This window comes from Andrena cerasifolii, chromosome 12 (assembly GCF_050908995.1).
Source record: "Andrena cerasifolii isolate SP2316 chromosome 12, iyAndCera1_principal, whole genome shotgun sequence".
Classification (NCBI taxonomy): domain Eukaryota; kingdom Metazoa; phylum Arthropoda; class Insecta; order Hymenoptera; family Andrenidae; genus Andrena; species Andrena cerasifolii.
The window spans coordinates 7,523,708-7,547,256 of NC_135129.1; the positions used below are offsets into that span (position 1 = coordinate 7,523,708).

General features: G+C 41.9%; 4 protein-coding genes and 1 long non-coding RNA gene across 7 annotated transcripts; 2 read left to right on the plus strand and 3 right to left on the minus strand.

Moving 5' to 3' along the window:
• The first annotated feature begins 124 nt into the window (after window positions 1-124).
• Window positions 125-4,614, plus strand: Tango9 (transport and golgi organization 9). The gene is made up of 8 exons (XM_076824482.1): window positions 125-707; window positions 1,456-1,552; window positions 1,625-1,772; window positions 1,848-2,198; window positions 2,283-2,367; window positions 2,456-2,614; window positions 2,696-2,850; window positions 2,963-4,614. The coding sequence occupies exons 2-8, from the start codon at window positions 1,476-1,478 to the stop codon at window positions 3,146-3,148; spliced, it is 1,161 nt and encodes a 386-aa protein (XP_076680597.1). The 5' UTR covers window positions 125-707; window positions 1,456-1,475; the 3' UTR covers window positions 3,149-4,614.
• Window positions 2,930-9,594, minus strand: LOC143375406 (ATP-citrate synthase-like). The gene is made up of 11 exons (XM_076824451.1): window positions 9,445-9,594; window positions 8,201-8,555; window positions 7,941-8,134; window positions 7,545-7,855; window positions 7,083-7,401; window positions 6,564-6,996; window positions 6,165-6,490; window positions 5,573-6,092; window positions 5,196-5,501; window positions 4,698-5,115; window positions 2,930-4,613 (listed from the first exon to the last, which is right to left on the minus strand). The coding sequence occupies exons 1-11, from the start codon at window positions 9,543-9,545 to the stop codon at window positions 4,522-4,524; spliced, it is 3,375 nt and encodes a 1,124-aa protein (XP_076680566.1). The 5' UTR covers window positions 9,546-9,594; the 3' UTR covers window positions 2,930-4,521.
• A 1,877-nt stretch (window positions 9,595-11,471) lies between these two features.
• On the minus strand, window positions 11,472-20,683 carry LOC143375407 (ATP-citrate synthase-like). 3 transcript variants are annotated; one of them, XM_076824453.1, is made up of 11 exons: window positions 20,407-20,683; window positions 15,975-16,329; window positions 15,715-15,908; window positions 15,319-15,629; window positions 14,857-15,175; window positions 14,338-14,770; window positions 13,939-14,264; window positions 13,347-13,866; window positions 12,970-13,275; window positions 12,472-12,889; window positions 11,472-12,387 (listed from the first exon to the last, which is right to left on the minus strand). In XM_076824453.1, exons 2-11 carry the CDS (start codon window positions 16,314-16,316, stop codon window positions 12,296-12,298), a joined length of 3,261 nt encoding a protein of 1,086 aa, XP_076680568.1. In that variant the 5' UTR covers window positions 16,317-16,329; window positions 20,407-20,683; the 3' UTR covers window positions 11,472-12,295. The 3 variants fall into 3 exon arrangements, with proteins under 3 accessions (XP_076680568.1, XP_076680569.1, XP_076680567.1); XM_076824454.1 differs by lacking the exon at window positions 20,407-20,683 and adding an exon at window positions 17,951-18,054; XM_076824452.1 differs by lacking the exon at window positions 20,407-20,683 and adding an exon at window positions 17,628-17,785.
• Window positions 18,764-21,763, plus strand: LOC143375426 (uncharacterized). The gene is made up of 2 exons (XR_013086896.1): window positions 18,764-19,650; window positions 20,173-21,763. It is a non-coding gene; the product is annotated as an uncharacterized LOC143375426 (long non-coding RNA).
• LOC143375422 (serine/threonine-protein kinase 16) lies at window positions 21,538-23,487 on the minus strand. Its single transcript, XM_076824487.1, has 6 exons — window positions 23,228-23,487; window positions 22,694-22,928; window positions 22,410-22,614; window positions 22,161-22,315; window positions 21,955-22,089; window positions 21,538-21,876 (listed from the first exon to the last, which is right to left on the minus strand). The coding sequence occupies exons 1-6, from the start codon at window positions 23,335-23,337 to the stop codon at window positions 21,760-21,762; spliced, it is 957 nt and encodes a 318-aa protein (XP_076680602.1). The 5' UTR covers window positions 23,338-23,487; the 3' UTR covers window positions 21,538-21,759.
• Between the last annotated feature and the right edge of the window lie 62 nt (window positions 23,488-23,549).

The following is a 23,549-nucleotide window of genomic DNA, read 5'->3' on the forward strand; positions in this document are numbered from 1 at the left end:
TTAAGAATTAAAATAATTTCTAGGCCTATGGTTATGACATAAATAATACGGTTATAACAGAAATGGATCGACTAACAATCAGTCTAATCCATTCTGATTGGTACAAAAGTATAGTGTTTACAATTTCGATTGATACGTACCTATTGTTAGGAAATCTAGAATTTTATTCTAAAATCTACAATACTGCTTCGGAACGACATCTATGACCTAACCTCCCTATTCCAAATCTGGATAAGTAGAAATCTTTTTTATTCACCGATGCCTTGCATTCTGACGATGTATTTGCACTGTGCACGGTAAATCATATCCAAAGAATTTGAAATTGCGCTTGATTAACAATCGAATTGGCAGCTCTCAATTATACGATTTGAGAGATATACGACTGCTACGGGTACTAAATTTTCCACTAACACTGCCCACTTAAAAAATCCACCTCGGACTAGTCGGATTCCCTAGCCAGTCGGAGTTAACACATCCGCGCATTCACTTCGGTCAACTTCGGTGGTGCAGGCTTCCAGTAGTAGGGACACTGCAAGGCACTCCTACGCGAGGAGTATATTTATTTATCGTAACGTTATCTTTCCCGTGCAATGAACTCCAACGTGTTACTTTATTCATCGTAATTGCAAGACTAATACTGTGCTCTTTAGTGGGTGATCGTTGCGGTATGAAAATCTCCTGTCAGCCGCATTAGTCGTATTTTCGAGGTAAAGATTCTCTAATCATGATTCATTTAACATTCACAGCTTTAGTTTAGTCAATTATGGAACTACTCCATTTTGTTGTACTTTAAATTTCCATTTCCAAAATACGTTCCACGAATAATGCAATTAATATTTAACCCTTGCTGTATTATAGTCGCCCTTCTGTAAAGGAATTTTAATGTCTGACGTTTAATGGTTTTACCTTCTTTTCGTACGATTTGAAATTTCTCGCTGCTTGGATTATTGAATACGGAATAATTTGACCAGTTGTCATATCATCAAACTGCTCCATTAAAATTAATCTGCTTAACAATTCGACTGTTGAACTTTATAGAGCTCTTTGTAATACTTTTTAATAAACCCGAATTTGCAATACCCAATGCATACAAGCATTGAATTAATTTCGATTAGATTATATTGACACAACTGAAATTTCCAATCGTTATCAGTAATAAGATAATGCCCCCCTTATATTTGAATATGCAACATCAGCTTATTGTTCTCCCAACTTAAACAAAGTATAATGCTTCCATATTACTCTGACAGCATTCTTATGGAATGTTTATGCATAGTGATTAGATTAGCAATAGCCTGCAGCATGTATTACCAAAGAAGCAGCAGGATTCTGTTATCTGCACTGACACGATTGCATTCCTTCTTTTTCCCCTTATGCGAGTTCGCTGGTGTAGATTCATAGAATATCAGATCTTTAAAAGACCCCCCTCTATAAATTTGTATATTTCCTTTCCAGAATTTTATAAATATTCAGAGATGGCGTGGACTAATTACCAATGTATATTAGCTGTACTTATGGTCCTTACTGGGTCATTTAATACCCTGTCTGTGAAGTGAGTAGTTCATTTAAATGACAGTCTATGAGAATTATATGTAACTAAACGAACACTTTGCGTTGGAACTAGGTACGCGGATCAACAAGTTGTACCCGGCGAAGATGGCCAACCCAGGCACTTCAATCACCCTTTTATGCAGTCATCCTTCATGTTCGTCGGAGAGATGATGTGTTTTGTAGTTTTCAAAATCCTTTATCATTACTACAGTCGCAGAGGCGTAAGTTTCATCTGGTTGATACGCGTTAAGTTTCACCTTAGTGGAACGTTTAATATTAGAATAATCTAATTGCAGGACAGCTCTGTGGATAGTAATCCTTTGACTAAAGGCTCGAGTGTGTTTAATCCTTACATCCTGCTCATTCCTGCATTATGCGACACGTGTGCTACTTCTGTTATGTATGTCGGCTTGAACCTGACATACGCAAGTAGCTTTCAAATGCTACGGGGTGCTGTCATCGTATTCACAGCTATACTGTCGATGGGTTTCCTCAACAGGAAGCTAGGCAGTAGAGAATGGACGGGCATAGGAATGGTCATAGTTGGTTTGGCCCTTGTTGGATTAAGCGACATAGTAACTGTAGACAACAGTGACATTAGCATAAACTCCATCCTAACTGGAGACTTACTTATTATCTGCGCGCAGGTAACATTACATTTTAAACAACGCAGTTCTTCCTTATTAGGCAGGACAACGAAATCACTTACACTTAATCTTCTTACACTACAGATCATAAGTGCAGTTCAAATGGTGGTAGAAGAGAAGTTCGTGACTGGTCAGAATATACCAGCGCTGCAAGCAGTAGGTTGGGAAGGTATGCCTGAAATTTATGAAATGTACATTTTAAATGTAGCGACGCACGTTCTGATAAAATTACACGAACCAGAAATATGTTTTTACAGGTATCTTTGGATTCATTAGTATATGCCTCTTAATAATACCTCTTAACTTTATATATGCACCGCCGCCGTTCGCTGATAATTCCCGAGGAACTCTCGAGGCCACTAAAGATGCATTTATCCAGATTGGAAATAGCGGTCATCTGTTAATGGCGATAGTTGGTCAGTACACGCATTTACATTCAGTAACCATTGCTAATTTATAAATAACCCCTAAATTCTCCTCTGGGCACGTATTTGCAGGCATATCGTTCAGCATAGCATTCTTTAATTTTGCTGGCATCAGCGTTACCAAAGAAATGAGCGCTACCACAAGAATGATTTTAGACAGTGTCCGAACTATTGTCATATGGGCTTTCTCTTTGGCATTCGGGTGGCAAACTTTCCACTATTTGCAGGTGAATTGTCTAAAGTTTATCCTCGTCCTACTATAGTTCATAATAATCGGGGCGAAGTTATGAACGGGTGACCTATACGTATTTAATATAACTGATTCATTCTTTCGCACAGCTCATCGGCTTCGCAATTCTGCTTATTGGAATGTCGTGCTACAACAATATCATTGTTCCTCAATTGGTGAGGAAATGTAGATACCGATTGGGCCGCCATAATCAACCTACGAGCGATCGTGATCGAATCATTAATACAGCGGCGGACGACATTCCAGAATCTCAGACGCTCTCGTATACCTCTTGAAATACTCTTCGATTTTGACCATTTCGCGATATCGAGAACTGTTATGGCTTCTCTGAAGAACGGTAGTCTGTGATTTTAACGATACATGAAATTCGTTTGGCTCGCTTGATTTAATTATTTCATTCACTAAGAGACTAGCAAGCTCGTCGGAATGAAGGGAAAAATTGCAAAGAATTTCTTTCCATATAACAATAACTGAATACAAGCTTTGAAGTTTGCTATTTTAAAAATAAGTATCTTTGCAACTTTTATGCATGTTCTTCGAACAACTGTATCAGTCACTTTATGCGTGCTTCATGCAGTTTTTATAATTTGCAAATGAAAATAATATTTCGTTGAAGAAATATTTCGAACTCCAATTAGTGATATTCTGTCGATTAGAACTTCGAATCTCAAGCTTCTAATGACTTTGCAAACGGTATTATTACGAATGAAATGAGAGTATTTTATAACTACATATGTAAATTGTATTTTTATTAATGTAAGAAAACGCAATTAAATCATTTATTTCTTTACGATATACCTGTGTTCGTTCTCCATTCTGTAATGTCTCGAACAAAGATTTGAAATCGGAACGATTAAGCGATGTTACGATTGCAAATTAAGCTCCTCTTAAATTTTATACCGCTTTTTGTGAAATACTACGTTTCGGCTGCTTACGAAGATACCGGTACGGAATAACTGTTTCCCTACGTCTCAACAATCGTCCGACCTTTAAGTCGTCGATGAGACTAAATAAAGATGATGATGCTTAAATATTAGTCGTGTTTTATTACTTTTTTTTTCATACCCCAGGCCTAAATGGCACACTGGCTTGTGCAAGAAAACAACACAAGAAAGTCGTATCAGCACATTTCTGTGCACACGCAGAGATAAGGACATCACGTGCGCACGGATAAACTAATTTGAAGTAAAATAACGTTTACCTTGTGATGAATCGGAAAACAATATATTTCGGGGCTATTTCAGGCGTCTATAAAATCTAATATATTAGTTTGGCATGATTACTTTGGTGCCCCGACAGAATTCCATTCGATCTGCCGATCTATCTCTATGATATTAAATAAAAAAATACACCATGGAATGTTCTTATTAATCGTACGAATACTTTCACTCCTATCCGCTGTGCTCGTCTAATTACTTTATACGTTACGTCGCGGCCCTATCGAATACAACTTCGATCCGCGATAACGAGAGATAATTGGTGGCTCATCGTACGGCTCTCAAAGCAATTGCTTCTCTAAGAATCAATGTATGTCTTTACGGCTACCAGCAAAGCACGTATGACACGACCATTGCAACTACCTAAACTTTAAATGAATTAGTAACATTTATTATGCGTTCACGACAGACAATGCAAATGGGGGATGAACTCAATTATATTGTTCCGGCAATACGTAGGAAATATCATCCCAAGGATGTCGGTACAGACCTTGTTTCAACCTCTTTTGATCCATAAAGTGGCCTGCAACGATTAAGAACAGAATTGTATCATTCGAACGCTTGTATACTAAATATACACGATATCACAGAATAAAAGAACACAAACCAATAAAGCCTAAACTCCTGCCAAGAACGAAGAAACCATTTATAGCACCTATTTCGATGTAGTCCTGCGCTTCTTCTTCCGTGAAGCATCCGCTGTTTCTCAGCATATCGACAAAGGCACAAGCAATGATACTATCCACGTTCAGAATTAAATTAGGCTTCTTGCTCGTTGTTATTTTTTCCACCTCCATTGCATACTTGGTCAACGGCTTGGCTGCGAAATTCTCCATCACGTACTCTTTGATAAGCTTCACCCGTATGTCCGGGTTATTTATGGATTTAACACGGTGCCCGATGCCCATGATTAATTTCTCCTTTTTTCGAGTGTCGTCCACGAATTTTTGGGGATCTAACCCAGCATCGTACGCCTCGGAGAACATGCGAGCTGCGCCGTCTAACGCTCCGCCGAATCGATCACCCTATCGTTCACATTTCAACGAAATATTAATACATTATTCACATTAACAAAACCTGAACAGCCTCATTTCGCTCCACTTACAATAGTTAAGAGACCGGATACGAGAGAACTGATTAGATCTTTACCAGCCCTCGCGCAGACGATGGTGTTCAGCGCTCCAGCCACGGCAGGGCCGTGGTCAGCGGTCATCATTAAACACATTTCAAAGAAGTCACAGTACATAGGCGGCAAGAGCTGCTTGAACCACAGCAGAGAGATCACGCCGCCGATCCCCAACTTCTGTTGGAGGACCTCCGATATGGGCATTCCAGCGTACAGTAATTCGTGACCACGCTCGTCGCTTATGGTAGTTATGAACGACGATGGTTTCCGTATTAGACCCAGCTCCTGCAAAATTCAAACGATCGTACTGCCTGCAAGGTTGATACGATATTACATGAAGGGATTAACGGCGTTACCCTGGCCCAGCTGTAATCCATGGGGACGTTTGGCGGTGGTACTTCGGATTTTGGAACGATGGTGCCGCCCTCCACGAGCTTCTCATAAATGGTCTTTATTTGGTCGTCAAAACTGTCGAAGGTGTCGGGAACGTAAGCACCGGCAGCCTTCAAGGCAGTGTTTTTGGCCGCTGCTGTCTCCAAGTTACTATGGGCGATTGATCCAGCGTGGCCAAATTGCACCTCGGAATTGAACATGCTCGCGCAAGTCCCGATGCACCAGGCAATCAACGGCTTCGTGATCTTCTTCGACTTCAACGCCTCGTACACTTCGTACTCCTCCACGCCGCCAACCTCGCCAAGGAGGACGATCAGCTTCACTTCCGGATTGTCCTGGTAACGCATTATGTGGTTCATGAACGTGGTTCCCGGGTAACGGTCCCCTCCGATCGCCACGCCTTCCAACACGCCGTTGGACGCTTTCGAAACGATATTGTTCAACTCGTTGGACATACCGCCAGAACGGGAGACATACGCGACGCTGGAAATGATATTTTGTTGGTACGGTGCTTGAATATTTCTTAGCCGAATAAGATCAATTCCTTGCTTTTACCTGCCGGGCCTATAGAGTTTACTGTGAAGAATGTTATCCATCATCCCGCCTGTGTTGCCGATCTTGAAGCAGCCTGGTTTAACGCCGCCGACGGTAGCCGGGCCGATGATCGTCACGCCTTTCTGCTCCGCCATTAGGATCAACTTCCTCGTCATGTTTTCGGGTATGCCTTCGGCGATGATGGCGATCGTTCGGATCTGTGGGAACTGCATCGCCTCGATTGCGCTGTCGTAGGCGGATCTCAGGGAGGCGAACGTCACCACAACGTCCACGTCCGGGTGTTTCGTCATGGCGTCTTTCGTGTGTTTGTATGCTGGGATTAGAATCTATTACGAGGCGGAGAAAGTTTTGATACGAGGTCGATGGGCTTCGTTCAGCAGAACGATTCTGCGAACGTACTTCTTTACTGCCCCACAGGAACTTCCGTTTATGGTCAGCGGTGAAGGGGTACACGATAGCGGCTACCGATGGCTCGGATCTACGACAAACGTAGTCGAAGTCCAGCATACTTTGTACGGCCTTGATTTGCATACCCCAGATGATGGCCTTGGTTTTATGGCCGAAAAGCTGCTCCTTCACTGATCCGTCGATGGAGTCGCTTGTTTTCAATGCGGGTTGCTTGGTGGACGAGGAACTGGTACTTTTTGGAGAGGTCGCGGAGCTCACGCCTAGGCCAGATGGCTGTAGCAAGGTAGATGTGGAAAATTCTTGAGCTTCGGGGTCGGGAATTGGCTTTTTGCCCAGCGCCATCGAGCATATTGCCGTCATGTGAGTCTCTGGGCCGAACACGTAAAGGGGGATGCCAAGACTTTTACCAACCTCGCGCATAATTCTGGAATTAGAAATACAGAGGCAGGTTTCGTTGAATTTACCGTATTTGTGACAGTTGAATTATAGTTCTGTTGAACATCTGCGTACCTTAAACCCTCCTGATAGTTCGGTCCTGCTCTTCTCACAAATATCTGTATATTGAACTCTACAAGTTTCGGCTGGAACTCTTGCAGCGCTTTTACAATACCCTTAAAAGTCGCGGCTACATTTGTGAAATTCGCGATACCTCCACCGATAATCAATATCTTCCCTTCCTTCCGTTTCTCTTTTGTCATTAGGCTCAGTATAGTTTTCGCGTAGTCGTAGGTCTGCTGTTCACTGGGGGCGCCGGAGTACTCGCCGTAGTTGGCCAGCTCGCTCGCAGCACCCAGATCGCAGATCGTGTCAGAGTATATCACGGACGCACCTGAGCAGAGAAACATTAGAATGAGAAACCCGCGTGCGCGTGATTCGCTCTGCTGAAGTAATGGAAACGACTTGACAATCACAGTTGGGTTAGAATGAACCAGATTAATCACGTAAATGTTACTGCTGTGCGCTTCTACTGACCACCGCCAGCAACCATTGTCCATATCCGACCTACTGGATTCAGAATAGTCAATTTCAAGCTGGCCCCGGTCTTAGAATCCAAGTCAGCGATATAGGCCTCTTCTGGGTAGGCGTCCCTTCCGAACGGTGGTGGGAATTCAATTTCCCCCCAGTCTGGTTTACATACGAAGTCAGCAGTCGAGTCCAACTTAGCAGCAAGATCGAGCAGATAAATCCCATCGTCTTTCACTACCAGCGGATTTATCTCCAGGTATGTGAAATATAAATTAACGTAGAGCTCGTACAAGGACTCTACAAACGTGGCAATCATTCTGGAACGAAGAGGAGCGATCATATTATCCGGATCAAAAAAGAATCTTTCAAACCAAGGAACAACTCGTTCCAATATACACTTACTCTTTCTTCTCACCCGCCACATTGACTAATAACTTCTCTATCAGCGTGGACTTAGCTGGAGCCTCCTCCCCTACAGGTACTTCCAATTTCAATGCTTTTGCATCAACATCTCCCACATCGACACCCCCTTCGTGATGGAATAAGATGGTGTCAGCTTTCCGATGAGAATAGATACAAACATAAGCTTCCTCTTCCTATAAGCGAGAGTATCATTAATTCACATGTTTTATTCATTTCCTATAAGAGCAAGATATGTCTACCTGCTTGTGAGGGACAAACGGTTCGATAATAAAAGACCTCAGCTTTCCCGTCGTCTGTTCAACTTTCTGATCTTTATTCATTCTCTCAGCCACCCACTGTTTCACCGTGTCCAGATTCACCTCCATTTTTATCAGGCCAAGTTTCCCACGTCGCTTAATCAATTGATCTGGCTTCACAACTAACTTCTCCGTCTGGAGCCATGGATTCTCATTTTCTACGTCCGTCCAATTCGTCTGGTCTGTGATCATCACGTAACGGCATTTCGCCGCACTTGTGCCAGTAGGAAGTTTACGGTTAATAAGATCCTTTCCGGTAGCTTCGAGAATCGCCTTTGCGGACATTTTGCAGCGATTTCTAGAAGCAGTTACACAAATGTCATTGGATATAAACATTATCTACAGTAGAAAGGACAAGAATTTCAAGGTAAGCGATAAATTCAGAACTACACTCCTCACATTAATTAAAGGAACACCTCTAGGAACCCGGAAAAATAGGGGCGAGTTCACATGGTCATAACTCTGGCTTCTAACAAGCGAAGGAATCATCTTGTAACGTTCATGAAAAAACCAATAGAAACATCAGTCTTTCCTCTTTAAGGCACATCTTTGACTTTTTCGATTCGATTAAAATTTCAGTCTATGATGTCCTTTCGAAAATATGCTTTAAATTTGCACAAATTCCATTTTTTATTCAACTCGCTGTATCTCCACGAGGGATGACCGGTACATCAATGTCTTAAGCTCATTTTAAAGGTAACTTCAAATTTAAAGGCCACAGGTAAAAAATTATCGCAGCGGGTTCCGGAGGAACTCATGAAAATCGGGAGACTCTCCGCTTTAAAATGAGCTTAAGACAATGATGTTCTGGTCATCCCTCGCGGCGATACAGCGAGTTGAAGAAAAAATGGAATTTGTGCAAATTTTAAGCATATTTTCGAAAGGACATCATAGACCAAAATTGTAATCGAATCGAAAAAGTCAAAGATGCGCCTTAAAGAGGAAAGACTGATGTTGCTATAGTTTTTTTCATGAACGTTCTACGATGATTCCATCGCTTGTTAGAAGCCAGAGTTATGACCATGTGAACTCGCCCCTATTTTCAGGTTCCTAGAGGTGATCCTTTAATTAATGTGAGGAGTGTATTAAACAATAGCTATCAAAACCTTGAGAAAAACATTGAAAACAGACGGTTTAAAGTTAAAAAATTTTAGGTATCCCTTTGATAAGGGTTTAAAAACACGCACGTGAAAGACGAGGGAGACATGAACGGAGTACGTTCCTCCAACGTAAACCGAATGGTTCCAAGTAAAAGTTGGTCGACCGCATTCCACCGACGAACCGACATAACGCATCGAAAGAAATAATTATTCGTCGGCTCTGCCGTGTACGATGCAAATACATGTCGGCTTGAACTGTCATACGCGAGCAGCTTTCAAATGTTACGCGGTGCTGTTATCGACTATTGTGTTGGGTTTGACATGGGGACGGGGGCTAACCAAGATGGCGTCGATAAAGTTGCACTTACATGTGTTGTACATGCGACGCGATGTGTTTTTTTTTATCAAATATGTTAATTTCTATGCAAATCATTTGTGATTGGAGAGGTGCACATCGTGCTTAAAGATATTTCATAGAAGGCGAACAGGTGTTACCAGCAGGACACATAATGTAAATGTGGAAGAATGAGGATAGTCAGGATAGTCTAAGTATATAGTCAGGTCGTCAGTTTTTCAACCTTTACTTAAATTATACCTTCTGTTTGTTCGTGTAAAGCACGCATAGGGGAAAAATGTAAGCACATAATAGCCACTTTGTTGTAAATACTGTTATTTACTTACCGGTAAGTTCACAACTTCAAAGTAGCAGTGATACTGAGAACACCTTCGTAGTTGGAGTAACTTCACATATTTTTAATGCAAATTTCCACGCTTTTAACTAGTTTTAAGTGATTCATTGCCTCTAAATTACCAAATACATTTTCCCTGTATACAAAGTATTCATTAGGCTTTGGAAAACAATGAAACCGCAGATTCAAATTTTTATTTGCTCTGCTCTCACATTCTCTCATTACACACTTAATTCTGTTCTTGAATTTAGAACGCGGAGAAAAAATTCCGACCTCCATATCAATAAACAATATAAGTAGGAAACTTTAACTTTATATAAACACAAAAAACAACGCACTCCGATGCAACGGCACAAACGGCCGGTATAGATAACTATAGATAAGTATCTTTCATAGCGAGAGTTGGACATTCTACAGCGCCGCCCGCGACGCGACTCAAAAGTAAAACAAAGGCGGGAAGTCTCTGATCCATTTGAATATATTAATCACTTATTGTTAGACGAGATACTTAGTGACTCACCGCTAGTCTTTGGCATTAGCCGCATTAGGGTGGCAAACTTTCCATTATTTGCAGGTGAATTGTCTAATGTTTATCGTCGTCGTACTATAGTTCATAATAATCGCAATGAAATTATGAACAGGTAACCCTTACGTATTTAATATAAGTAATTTATTCTTTGTAAAGCTTATCGGCTCCGCAACTCTGTTTATCGGAATGCCGTGCTACGATAATAAGATTGTTCCTCAATTATTAAGGAAATGTAGATATTGATTGGGCCGTCATAATCAATCTACGAGCGATTATGACCGAATCATTAATACAGCGCCGGACGACATTCCAGAATCTCAGACGTTCTCGTATTCCTCTGAAAATACTCTTTGATGTTGACCATTTTGTCGAGAACTGTTATAGTTTCTCCGAAGAACGATAGATTTTAACGATGCATGAAATTCGTTTGTCCCGCTTAATTTAATTATTGCATTCACTAAGAGCCTAGCAAGCTCGTCGAGCTAAAGGAACAAAAAAATAGCAAAGAATTTCTTTCCGTGTAACAATAATTCAATACAAGCTTTCAAGTTTGCTATTTTAAAAATAAGTATTTTTGCAACTTTTATGCATGCCTTCGAACAACTATATCGGTCACTTTATGCAGCTTTTATAATTTGCGAATGAATATAATATTTCGAGCTTCAATTAGTGATGTTATATCGATTGGAACTTTGAATCTCAATCTTCTAATGACTTTGCAAACGGTATTATTACGATTTAAATGAAAGTATTTTATAACTACATATGTAAATTGTATTTTTATTAATGTAAGAAAACGCAATTAAATCATTTATTTCTTTACGATATACCTGTGTACGTCCTCCATTCTGTTATTATCTCAAACGAAGATTTGTAATCGGAGCGATTTAGCGATGTTACGATTGCAAAATAAGCTCCTCTTTATTTTTATACCGCTCTCTGGGAAATACTACATTTTGGTTGCTTACGAATATACCACTACAGAACAACTGTTTCCCTGTGTGTCAACAATCGTCGGACCTTTAAGGCGTCGATGAGACTAAATAAAGATGATGATGCTTAAATGTTAGACGTGTTTTATTACTTTTCTTCATACTCCAGGCGTAAAATGGTACACTGGCTTGTGCAAGAAAAAAAAAACACAAGAAAAACTGTTGATGCAGCGGAGGTGCACGAACAGCATGTGCGTATCAGCACATTTCTGTGCACATGCAGAGATAAGGACATCACGTGCCCACTGATAAAACAATTTGGATGTAAAATAACGTTTACCTTCTGATACATCGGAAGACAATATATTTCGGGGCTATTTCAGGAGTCTATAAAATCTAATATATTAGTTTTGCATTGTTACTTCGGTGACCCGACAGAATCCCATTCGATCTGCCGACCTTATCTCTCCGACATTAAATCAAAAAATGCTCCATGGAATGTTCTCATTAATCGTACGAATACTTTCGCTCCTATCCGCTGTGCTCGTCTAATTACTTTATACGTTACGTCGCGGCCCTATCGAATACAACTTCGATCCGCGATAACGAGAGATAATTGGTGGCTCATCGTACGGCTCTCAAAGCAATTGCTTCTCTAAGAATCAATGTATGTCTTTACGGCTACCAGCAAAGCACGTATGACACGACCATTACAACTACCTAAACTTTAAATGAATTAGTAACATTTATTATGCGTTCACGACAGACAATGCAAATGGGGGATGAACTCAATTATATTGCTCCGGCAATACGTAGGAAATATCATCCCAAGGATGTCGGTACAGACCTTGTTTCAACCTCTTTTGATCCATAAAGTGACCTGCAACGATTAAGAACAGAATTGTATCATTTGAACGCTTGTATACTAAATATACACGATATCACAGAATAAAAGAACACATACCAATAAAGCCTATACTCCTGCCAAGAACGAACAAACTATTTATAGCACCTATTTCGATATATTCTTGTGCTTCTTCTCTCGTAAAGCTTCCGCTGTTTCTCAGCATATCCACAAAGGCACAAGCAATGATACCATCCACGTTCAAAATTAAATTAGGCTTCTTGCTCGTAGTTATTTTCTCCACCTCTAACGCATACTCGGCCAACGGCTTGGCTGGAAAATTCTCCATCACGAACTCTTTGATAAGCTTCACCCGCATGTCTGGATTATTTATGGATTTAATACGGTGCCCGATGCCCATGATTAGTTTCCCCTTCTTGCGAGTGTTGTTCACGAATTCTTGGGGATGTAACCCAGCGTCGTACGCCTCGGAGAACATGCGAGCTGCGCCGTCTAACGCTCCGCCGAATCGATCACCCTATCGTTCATATTTCAACGAAATATTAATACATTATTCACATTAACAAAACCTGAACAGCCTCATTTCGCTCCACTTACAATAGTTAAGAGACCAGATACTAGAGAGCTGACTAGATCTTTACCAGCCCTCGCACAGACGATGGTGTTATGCGCTCCAGACACGGCAGGGCCGTGGTCAGCGGTCAGCATTAAAGACATTTCAAGGAATTTACAGTACATAGGCGGCAAGCACCGCTGGAACCACAGCAGAGAGACCACGCCGCCGATCCCCACGTTCTGCTTGAGGACCTCCGTCACGGGCATTCCAGCGTACAGTAATTCTTGGCCACGCTCGTCGCAAATGGAAGTCATGAACGAAGCTGGTTTCCGTATTAGACCCAGCTCCTGCAAAATACAAACGTTCGTACTGCCTGCAAGGTTAATACGATATTACGTGAAGGGATTAACGGCGTTACCCTGGCCCAACTGTAATCCATGGGGACGGTTGGCGGTGGTACTTCGGGTTCTGGAACGATGGCGCCATCCTTCACGAGCTTCTCGTAAACGGTTTGCATTAGGTCGCCGAGATTGTCGAAGCTGTCAGGAACGTGGGCACCGGCAGCCTTCAAGGCAGCGTTTTTGGCCGCGGCTGTCTCCAAGTTACTATGGGCGATTGATCCAGCGTGGCCGAATTGCACCTCGGAATTGAACATGCTCGCGCAAGTCCCGATGCACCAGGCAATCAACGGCTTCGTGATCTTCTTCGACTTCAACGCCTCGCACACTTCGTACTCCTCCACGCCGCCGACCTCGCCGAGGAGGACGATCAGCTTTACTTCCGGATTGTCCTGGTAACGCATTATGTGGTTCATGAACGTGGTTCCCGGGTAACGGTCCCCTCCGATCGCCACGCCTTCCAACACGCCGTTGGACGCTTTCGAAACGATATTGTTCAACTCGTTGGACATACCGCCAGAACGGGAGACATACGCGACGCTGGAAATGATATTTTGTTGGTACGGTGCTTGAATATTTCTTAGCCGAATAAGATCAATTCCTTGCTTTTACCTGCCGGGCCTATAGAGTTTACTGTGAAGAATGTTATCCATCATCCCGCCTGTGTTGCCGATCTTGAAGCAGCCTGGTTTAACGCCGCCGACGGTAGCCGGGCCGATGATCGTCACGCCTTTCTGCTCCGCCATTAGGATCAACTTCCTCGTCATGTTTTCGGGTATGCCTTCGGCGATGATGGCGATCGTTCGGATCTGCGGGAACTGCATCGCCTCGATTGCGCTGTCGTAGGCGGATCTCAGGGAGGCGAACGTCACCATAACGTCCGCGTCCGCGTGTTTACTCATGGCGTCTTTCGTTTGTTTGTACACTGGGATCAGAACCTATCGCGAGGAAGAGAAAGTTTCATTACGAGTCCGATGGGCTTTGTTGAGGCGAACAATTCTGCGAACGTACTTCTTTATGGCCCCAGTAGAACTTCTGTTTATGGTCACCGGTGAAGGGGTACACGATAGCGGCTACCGATGGTTCGGATCTACGACAAACGAAGTCGAAGTCCAGCATACTTTGCACGGCTCTAGTTTGCATTCCCCAGATGATGGCCCTGGTTTTATTGCTGAAAAGCTGCTTCTTCGCTGAACCGTCGACGGAGTCGCCAGTTTTCAATGCGGGTTGCTTGCTGGGCGAGAAAGTGGTACTTTTTGGAGGGGCCGCGGGTCCCACGTCTTGGCCGGATGGCAGTAGAAAGTTAGCTGTGGAGAATTCTTGAGCTTCGGGGTCGGGAATTGGCTTTTTGCCCAGCGCCATCGCGCATATTGCCGTCATGTGAGTTTCTGGGCCGAACACGTAGACGGGGATGGCAAGCCTTTTACCAACCTCGCGTATAATCCTGAAATTAGAAATACAAAGGTAGGATTCATTAAACTCACCGTACCTGTGATAGTTGAATTATAGTTCTGTTGAACATCTGCGTACCTTAAACCCTCCTGATAGTTCGGTCCTGCTCTTCTCACAAATATCTGTATATTGAACTCTACAAGCTTCGGCTGGAACTCCTGCAGCGCTTTTACAATACCCTTAAAAGTCGCGGCCACATTTGTGAAATTCGCGATACCTCCACCGATAATCAATATCTTCCCTTCCTTCCGTTTCTCTTTTGTCATTAGGCTCAGTATAGTTTTCGCGTAGTCGTAGGTCTGCTGTTCACTGGGGGCGCCGGAGTACTCGCCGTAGTTGGCCAGCTCGTTCGCGGCACCCAGGTCGCAGATCGTGTCCGAGTATATCACGGACGCACCTAAGCAGAGAAACATTAGAATGAGAAACCCGCGCGGGCGCGATTCCCTATGCTAAAGTAATGGAAACGACTTGACAATCACAGTTTGGTTAGAATGAACCAGATTAATCACGTAAATGATACTGCTGTGCGCTTCTACTGACCACCGCCAGCAACCATTGTCCATATCCGACCAGCTGGATTCAGAATAGTCAATTTCAAGCTGGCCCCGGACTTAGAATCCAAATCAGCGATATAGGCCTCTTCTGGGTAGGCGTCTCTTCCGAAGGGTGGTGGGTATTCAATTTCCCCCCAGTCTGGTTTACATATGAAGTCAGCAGTCGTGTCCAACTTAGCAGCAAGATCGAGCACATAAATCCCATCATCCGTCACTACCAGCGGATTTATCTCCAGGTATGTGAAATATAAATTAACGTAGAGCTTGTACAAGGACTCTATGAACGTGGCAATCGTTCTGGAACGAAGAACAGCGATCGTATTATCCGGATCAAAAACGAATCTTTCAAACCAAGTAACAACTCATTCTAATATACACTTACTCTTTCTTGTCACTCGCCACATTTACTAATAACTTCTCTATCAGCGTGGACTTGTCTGGAGCCTCCTCCCCTACAGGTACTTCCAATTTCAATGCTTTTGCATCTACATCTCCGATATCCACACCTCCTTCGTGATGGAATAAGATGACGTCAGCTTTCCGATGAGAATAGATACAAACATAAGCTTCCTCTTCCTGTAAGCGAGAATATTATTAATTCACATGTTTTATTAATTTCCTATACGAATGAGAGATGCCTACCTGCTTGTGAGGGACAAAAGGTTCGATGATGAAAGTCCTCAGCTTTCCCATTGTCTTTCCAACCTGCTGATCTTTATTTATTCTCTCGGCCACCCACTGTTTCACCGTAGCCAGATTCGCCTTGACTTTGATCAGGCCAAGTTTTCCACGCCGCTTAATCAATTGATCCGGCTTCACAACTAACTTCTCCGTCTGGAGCCATGGATTCGCGTTTACTACATCCGCCCAATTCGTTTGGTCTGTGATCGTCACATAGCGGCATTTCACCGCACTTGTGCCAGGAGGAAGTTTACGGTTAATAAGATCCTTCCCGGTGGCTTCACGAATCGCCTTTGCGGACATTTTTCAGCAATTTCTAAAAGCAATTGTGCAAATGTTATTTATTAACATTATCCACTGTGAAGAGGAAAACAATTTCAAGGTAAGCAATGAATTCAGAACTATTAAACAATGGCCGTCTAAACTTTGAGAAAAACATTGAAAAGTGAGAAGTTAAATTTCAGAAGTCCTCCGTATCCCTTTGATAAGAAAGGTTTAAAAACGCGCGTAAAAGGCGAAGGAAACATGAACGGAATACGTTCTCCAATGTAAACCGAACGGTTCCAAGTAAAAGTTGGCCAACCGCATTCCACCGACGAACCGACGTAACTCATCGAAAGAAATAATTACTCGTCGATTCTGCTATGTACGATGCAAATATACCTTCGCTTAATTTTACCATAAAAGCTCACAGTGGAAAGTTTAGATTACAAGAACGTTTGAAATCGCTCGAGGGCATCGCGAAATTGACGCGAATAAATAATTCATAGACAACGTAAAATTTATGCAGGGAGGTTCCAATTATCTCGTCGCCTTCATTTTTTCCGTGAAGTTACAAAACTTTTCGAATCATGTTAAGGATCGGTTTGCTATTCCATTTAAATAATACATGTATTTCCCCCAGAAGTGGCACGTACGTTACACAATTCACGTGCACACTATTCGCAACGCATGCGTACGAACACGTTTCGCGTATAACTATCGATGCAAAATAATCTTTTGAATTCTAATGTCAATTCACCGGATTCACAGCCAACTGATAAACGATTCAACGAAATCGCTGCCTAGAACGGCGAGCTTTCGAACGATTCGAAATATTCTGTTCGACATTCGAAAATTCCACGTGACGCGCGATATTTACGAAACACAAATACACCGAGCAACATATTGAACGGGCGAGGGAATACGCTATGAAGGAACGCAGGCAAATCAAACAAGTTATGTCAGTCCAGGAACTGACGCTAAAATTACAATTTGAAATGAGTCGAGTACTCGAGAAGCGTGTAACGACGAGCCGCGTGCCTGGAACTCTACGAACTTCGAGATCTAGCGGCACGATCGTACAGCTTTCATTTCGTTACAAAAATTTCTACTTGGCCTGCAAGGAATACTTTCACTCGGACTCCAACTATGCGCCGCCGTTCGCGTCGTGGGGTTCGATTTCTTAACTTCGTCTCGCTAACTCCTTTGATTACAAACAAACCTACCAGCAGAAATAGTGTCTAAAAAGAAAAAGTTGACGAAAGAAAGCATTTAAATACCTAGTCGCGAGCGATTGATAACGAAGGGATTAAAGGCAGAATTTAATGAAACAGTAAATGGTGGCGCACTCACTCTTCGGGAACCGCTTAATTAGTGGATGCGATAGGACACGGCCTTAACCTCCTCGCGCTATATTTTCTAACCTAAGAAACTTCAAAACGTGAAGCAGCGAGATACGTCCGACCGACGCTGCCGCTGGCCGTTGACTGAGCGTTCCAAGTGACACCGCGCACATAAGTAATGCTAAAACCTCGCGATATCTTAAGATATCGTATGATTCTAAGCGTTTTTTTTTCCTCACTGTCGGGCATATTAACCTATTTTCTTTTAATTTTTTTCCCACACGTAACGCGTTGTAACATTCGCGAGTCGCCGATTAGAACACAAAGATGTACCTCTTTTAAATTAATACGATTGTATCAATTGATCTTCTTCTTCGGACCCTTTTGTTTTCGAACGGAAGTACGAATCTGTGTATCCCTTCCTGGGAGATTAACTTCGCGACACATGGATTCGTGGTCTGAATCCAAGGCGAAGGTGATGGATAGAGGGCAAAGGAAATTATTTGAATCTAATTAGCGTGAAAGGCAAACGCGTGAAATTCCACAATCTTCCTTGGGAAATATTTACGATTTAGTCGGTAGGTGTTACACGTGCGGAAGTTACGCATATCATTTGCGATTATGGGATATAATGAAGTTTCGTCGGTGCATTTAATGTAATATTCATTAGTTTAAGGGAAAAAAAAAAGGAAAGGAGAAACGTGTAGCCGTTTCTTTTGGATAGCGCTGGGCGCTCTTACAAAATCGTACAATTTTAGAGAATCATACGAGGATTAACCAGTCACGTGACCGTAATGCGATCTCCGCTTACACGTGGACAGATAGCGAAGGTTCTCAAACTCCTTAATTATTATGCACTTTTATCCAGCATTTTACTGCTGGATAAGTTCTCACTATTTGAATAAATTACAGCAGAAGTACGTCGACGAAAGGTCAGCCTGCGAGCATTTTACTATGCGGCTACCGATAATTATTCGATATTTTCTCGAATAAATACTGTTCCGGTGGCAATTAACAACTACGTTTACACCTTGAACTATCGCTAAGCATACATTGTCAGCGATAGTAACACGATTTCTAGGAACAGAATACGCGTGCAAAATGGATACTCCATAGGTAGTGGGTCGAACTGCGTTTGTAGATATGGTAATTGTTTGGAAGCTTGAATAATTCTATATTCCCAAATAGAACGGCGTCTCGCGAAATGTTACGGAACGGCCGTCGCGTTCGATACGCCCCGACGAATAGGGAATCCCGAGTGTCGGTACAGTCGAAAACATTTGAAAAGCTATTGATTCTAAACCGTGGCACAGATGACTCGTCGAAATTTTTAACGAATTCTAAGCTCCTTGCTACGACGCAAAGCAATAATAGCAAAGGCAAGCGATTTGGCGGCAAGGGACGGCGCTTCGATTTAATTATCCATCTAGCAGCGGAATTTTTTATTTTCTTAGAATCACGCATCGATACCAGCTCACCAGTGACCATTGCGTGACACTTCCGCGATAAACATCATTACCAAACGCTATCACCCAAACAGTGGCTCTCAATGCGATTAACGCCGATTATATCACTAGATAAATTACTAGATAATTTCGGTGTTATCGATTGAACTTCGAGCATTATCACTGCACGCGAAATGCTAGTTAATTCCATGCGTTTTACGCGCGATAAAATTATGCTCGCGGAGCATTCGGTTTGCGTTCTGCAATTATTTTATATTCAAATGCGCGTGGGAATGTACCTATCAATCTACTGAATAGGTAAGAAACAAATGATCCCGTTTATACGCGCTCAGTGGGCATTTCGTTGGCGCGACGAAAATTTTATAAATTATTCGCGAACTCGGCGGGAAATAGGTTGAGTTTCAGTAACAATAGCTCCGTGAAAGATACCCGCTTATCTCTCCACTTCTTGCAAGTACGATCTCCTACATCCCCTGCGCATCCTTGACCTTTTTGGACAGTAACACGAGTCGAGTGTAAACGACCAATAACCGTTCGTTAGAAACAGTTCGAGAACGCAAAAACAAGGTAATAATTATATAACACGTGCGACTGGTCAATTTGAATACAAAATTAAATAATCCGGTTTAAACACTTCGAAAGTAATTCATTTCTTCTTTACGATTCTACGCGATTACTGATTTCGTAAATGTCTACCGGGCTTTTCAATTCACACTGCAAGGCAGGACGACGTGTCATTAATTGCGTAAAAAATTAGCATTTGTATTTTGCCTTTCCACTAAACAAATATGTAACCAACAAAATCTCATCGAGACAATATTGATCTTATAATCAAACAACCACTTAAGTTTGACGCGTACGAATATTCTGCCAACATAATCGCTAACTATTTCACCCGAGAAACAAAGAAAAAACGAATACGAACTTTTTAGGGAACCACCGAACCACAGAATTTATCAAACCTTTCAAAATATAATTATAAATCTTCGAAAAGAAAGTTGAAAATATACGTGTAAAACACGTTCCATACCAAATTACTAAAAGTCTGAATTCTACTATTTAATCGTTTACATAATGCTCCGCATTTAGGTTATGTTCCCCCCGATATCAAACCGAAGCACGGGACTCGGGGCCGTGAAACTAATTTATACGCGCGAAAAGAATTTTCGTCGATCGATTGTTTGAGCCGTGTTTAATGATTATTTATGTATATCGAGGATCGACTACGTTCACATCGAACGGTTCAAACGTACGAGGTTAGTTTCGCCGTTGCAAGCGGTAATTCGCAAGAGGATGACATAAATGTGAGGTGAGGCGACTTACGATTCGCAAGTTACACAGGCGGATGCGGAACTGTGGGATTGTCTGGGAACCGTTCGCTATTTGAGAGACCAGTCGAGAAGACGTCCACCTGAAGCACAGGCTCGTGAAAAAACTACTTTACATTCTCGGCTTCGGCGGCGGCGACCGGCGTGAAATACGACTCGAAGATCGACGAAGGTTCTCCGAGAGCTAGGCCCAGTTTACCTATATACGTTTACATTAATTCCCTTTCTAATTAAACGTCCGCGTGAACGTTTTTCCTTGAGGGGAGATCACGCTGGTTCAACACGAAATGCATGTTAATCGTTTTCAGAATACCGTTCCACGAGTCGGCCACTGTGACGTATTCGTGACGTAGGGGCTCGACGTCACATCGTACGATTCCTAGCACCGCTATTTGCATGCGAATCTCTGATTAATTGCCGTGCATCAAACTCCGCGTAAATTAAATATATTATTCAAATTGATGCGCGTGAAATGTCATTCTCTTAACGGAACATTCGAATTGTACGATCTTTCTCTGTAAAGGTTTAATGCGTAAGAATGTAAAAAGATTTTCCGACTTTCGTGTGCTTCCCTTGATAAGCTAGGAATCTTTCACTTGGCTGAATGTATATGCGGAGAGAAAGTTGCTTCTCGATTTATTTTCAAAGGGTTCGATATGATCTTATGAAATGGTCGTGGATTAAAGAGTTCACCGAGTTTGGCTTGGTGGATATCGAAAGAGATTTATAGACGGATAGTAAATTGTACATACGACTGTATACTTTTCAAGAAAAAAAAAAATGCTACATTAAGTACCGCAGCGCGCTGTTTCATAATCGATAAGCATATTTTAAATGCATTATTGTGCTTGTGAATTTAAATAAACCATGACTCGACGTTCGTGCGAAATATTTCGCGAATGGATAGATAAGAACTAATACATGTTTGGGAGTATTTATAGAAAGCTAGCGGTTTTAATGTTAGTTAACTGTCTGATAACAGCGCTGTGTGAAAATACTTTATCATATCTTCAACATCGATATAAATCGTAAACCCGAAATGCGTGTTCTTTAAGTTAGATATATATGCTTATTTAAAATATACCTTGGATTCTCATCGAGAAACGAACCATTTCGTACATCTTTCGCTGATTCCTTCCAGCATTAAAATTCTCCAGTCCAATTCTTTAAAATAATGCAAATGCTGCAAGTGTTTCTTTTCCGTAGTAAAAAGTTACTACGTTACGTTATTGCATTGGAGTATCACATTAAACATTTTAAATCGGTATGCATAATATAGGACGTATAAAAAACTGTCTGTACATAAATCTTTGAGTAATAAATATTTAAATTATTGCTGCTCGTACGATTAAGCTCTGTTCTCCAGCTTCGCAATAACATCGTGCACATTCTCTATAACACTGTATATATATGGACGTTCCATTGGATTTACCTTTAACATGGATAAAATCAGGGCTTGCATGTCCTGCAAGATACAGAAATTCAAGCGTTAGATCGATGGATTTCGATGTGCGACGAGTAATCTCAGAGATGGGTACGAAACCTCGTTATACGGAGCATCCTCGGGGAATGTGATATTTGCACTCATGACGGCTAAAGCGACACTGTCTCCCCTTTCGTACACAGCGTCGAAAGGTGATTTAAAATAGCAGAGTGCGTAGAGAATACAACCTAAAGACTGAAACAGTACACAGTTTTAAATGGAAGTGGTAATATAGAGAAGTATGCTTTGAACAGTTAATAATCTACCCAAATATCTGTCCGCTCGTCTACCATACAATAACTCTCGACGTTAAATAATTCCGGCGCCCTGTACGGCATCGAGCATCTTTCCGCTGCTACATCCTGCAATGTTTGCGCCGCTTGCGACCCGCACACTTTGACCCTGGCAGATGCTACAGAACCTGCAAAGATTAACATCGATTTGTTAATACATCGTGCGATCAAGGAAGATTGCGCATTCGTCGATGTTTATTTTATATTACGCAAAGAATCTACCTAAATCCATTATAATAGGCGTACATCCATCGCCAAGGACTATGTTCGCAGTCTTTAGATCTCTGTGAGCAAGAGGCTCGGGCTTCGCTTCATGAAACGCTTTTACACCTTCGCATACTTGTAAAAAAATATTTAAAATATCTAGCGCGCTCATGTAGTCATTATTCTTAGCACGTCTTTCCAACTCGTTCGCCAGTGTGCCCCTCTGGGGAAGACGGAACTTTCTCGATGTAGAAGATGTACACTTACAAGCGGTATGCTTAATTTCGAAGCAAGGAACTCACGTGATAATACGGTAAAACAATTAATACTTCGCTAGTAGCATTAATAACTGGATCCGCTGTTCCTTTATACGTAGAATCGATACACTCTATTACGTTCGGATGCTTTACAAGATTGTGGTATTCTATTTCTTTCGCCGCTAATCTCTGGTCTTCCAAACTGTGGCAAATGATCTTTTTAATGGCGTACTTTTTGTGGCTCGTTGCATCTTCGACCAAAAGTACCGTGCTGAAGCCACTAAAACCATATTAAAGTTGCATTTAATTATTTGTTAGAAGGAACTTTGGATAGTGGCAAAATTCATTTATTTCTGACATCAGCTGCGTTCATCTGCAATTTAAAAATATCGACGCCAACACTGTGCGTGAAAACCGCAGCAGGCTAGGTTAAGTAGAATTACTGTAAACATCGTTCTACAAATAATTCGGGATATAATATGCGTAGACTGTTTAATCAGAGGGAATTTGTGAATTATTCGTTAATTTAAATAGAGGCATCGTAGTAAATTATGAAAATTTGTTTTATGTCAAACTTGCCCTTCTCCAAGATGTTCACGGACCGTATAGTTTCTCGAGTTTACCGTGATAGTTTCCTTGGAGCATATACAGCCCATTTTTAAAATTAAGCTTAAGCCAAGGCTGTTCATTTCGTGTCGCACATAATAGCGCAAAATAAAATAAATTAACGACACACCTGGCGCGGTTCTTTATCGGCGCGGAAACATCTTGTCACACGTCACGTATGCTACCATGGGATTCAGATCAAGTTAGATATTTGATCATCAGCTGTTTGCAAACAACAGGGCGCGTTATGCAAATTCATGGATCTGAAAAATTTTGTAGAAAAGTTTCGTGAGCG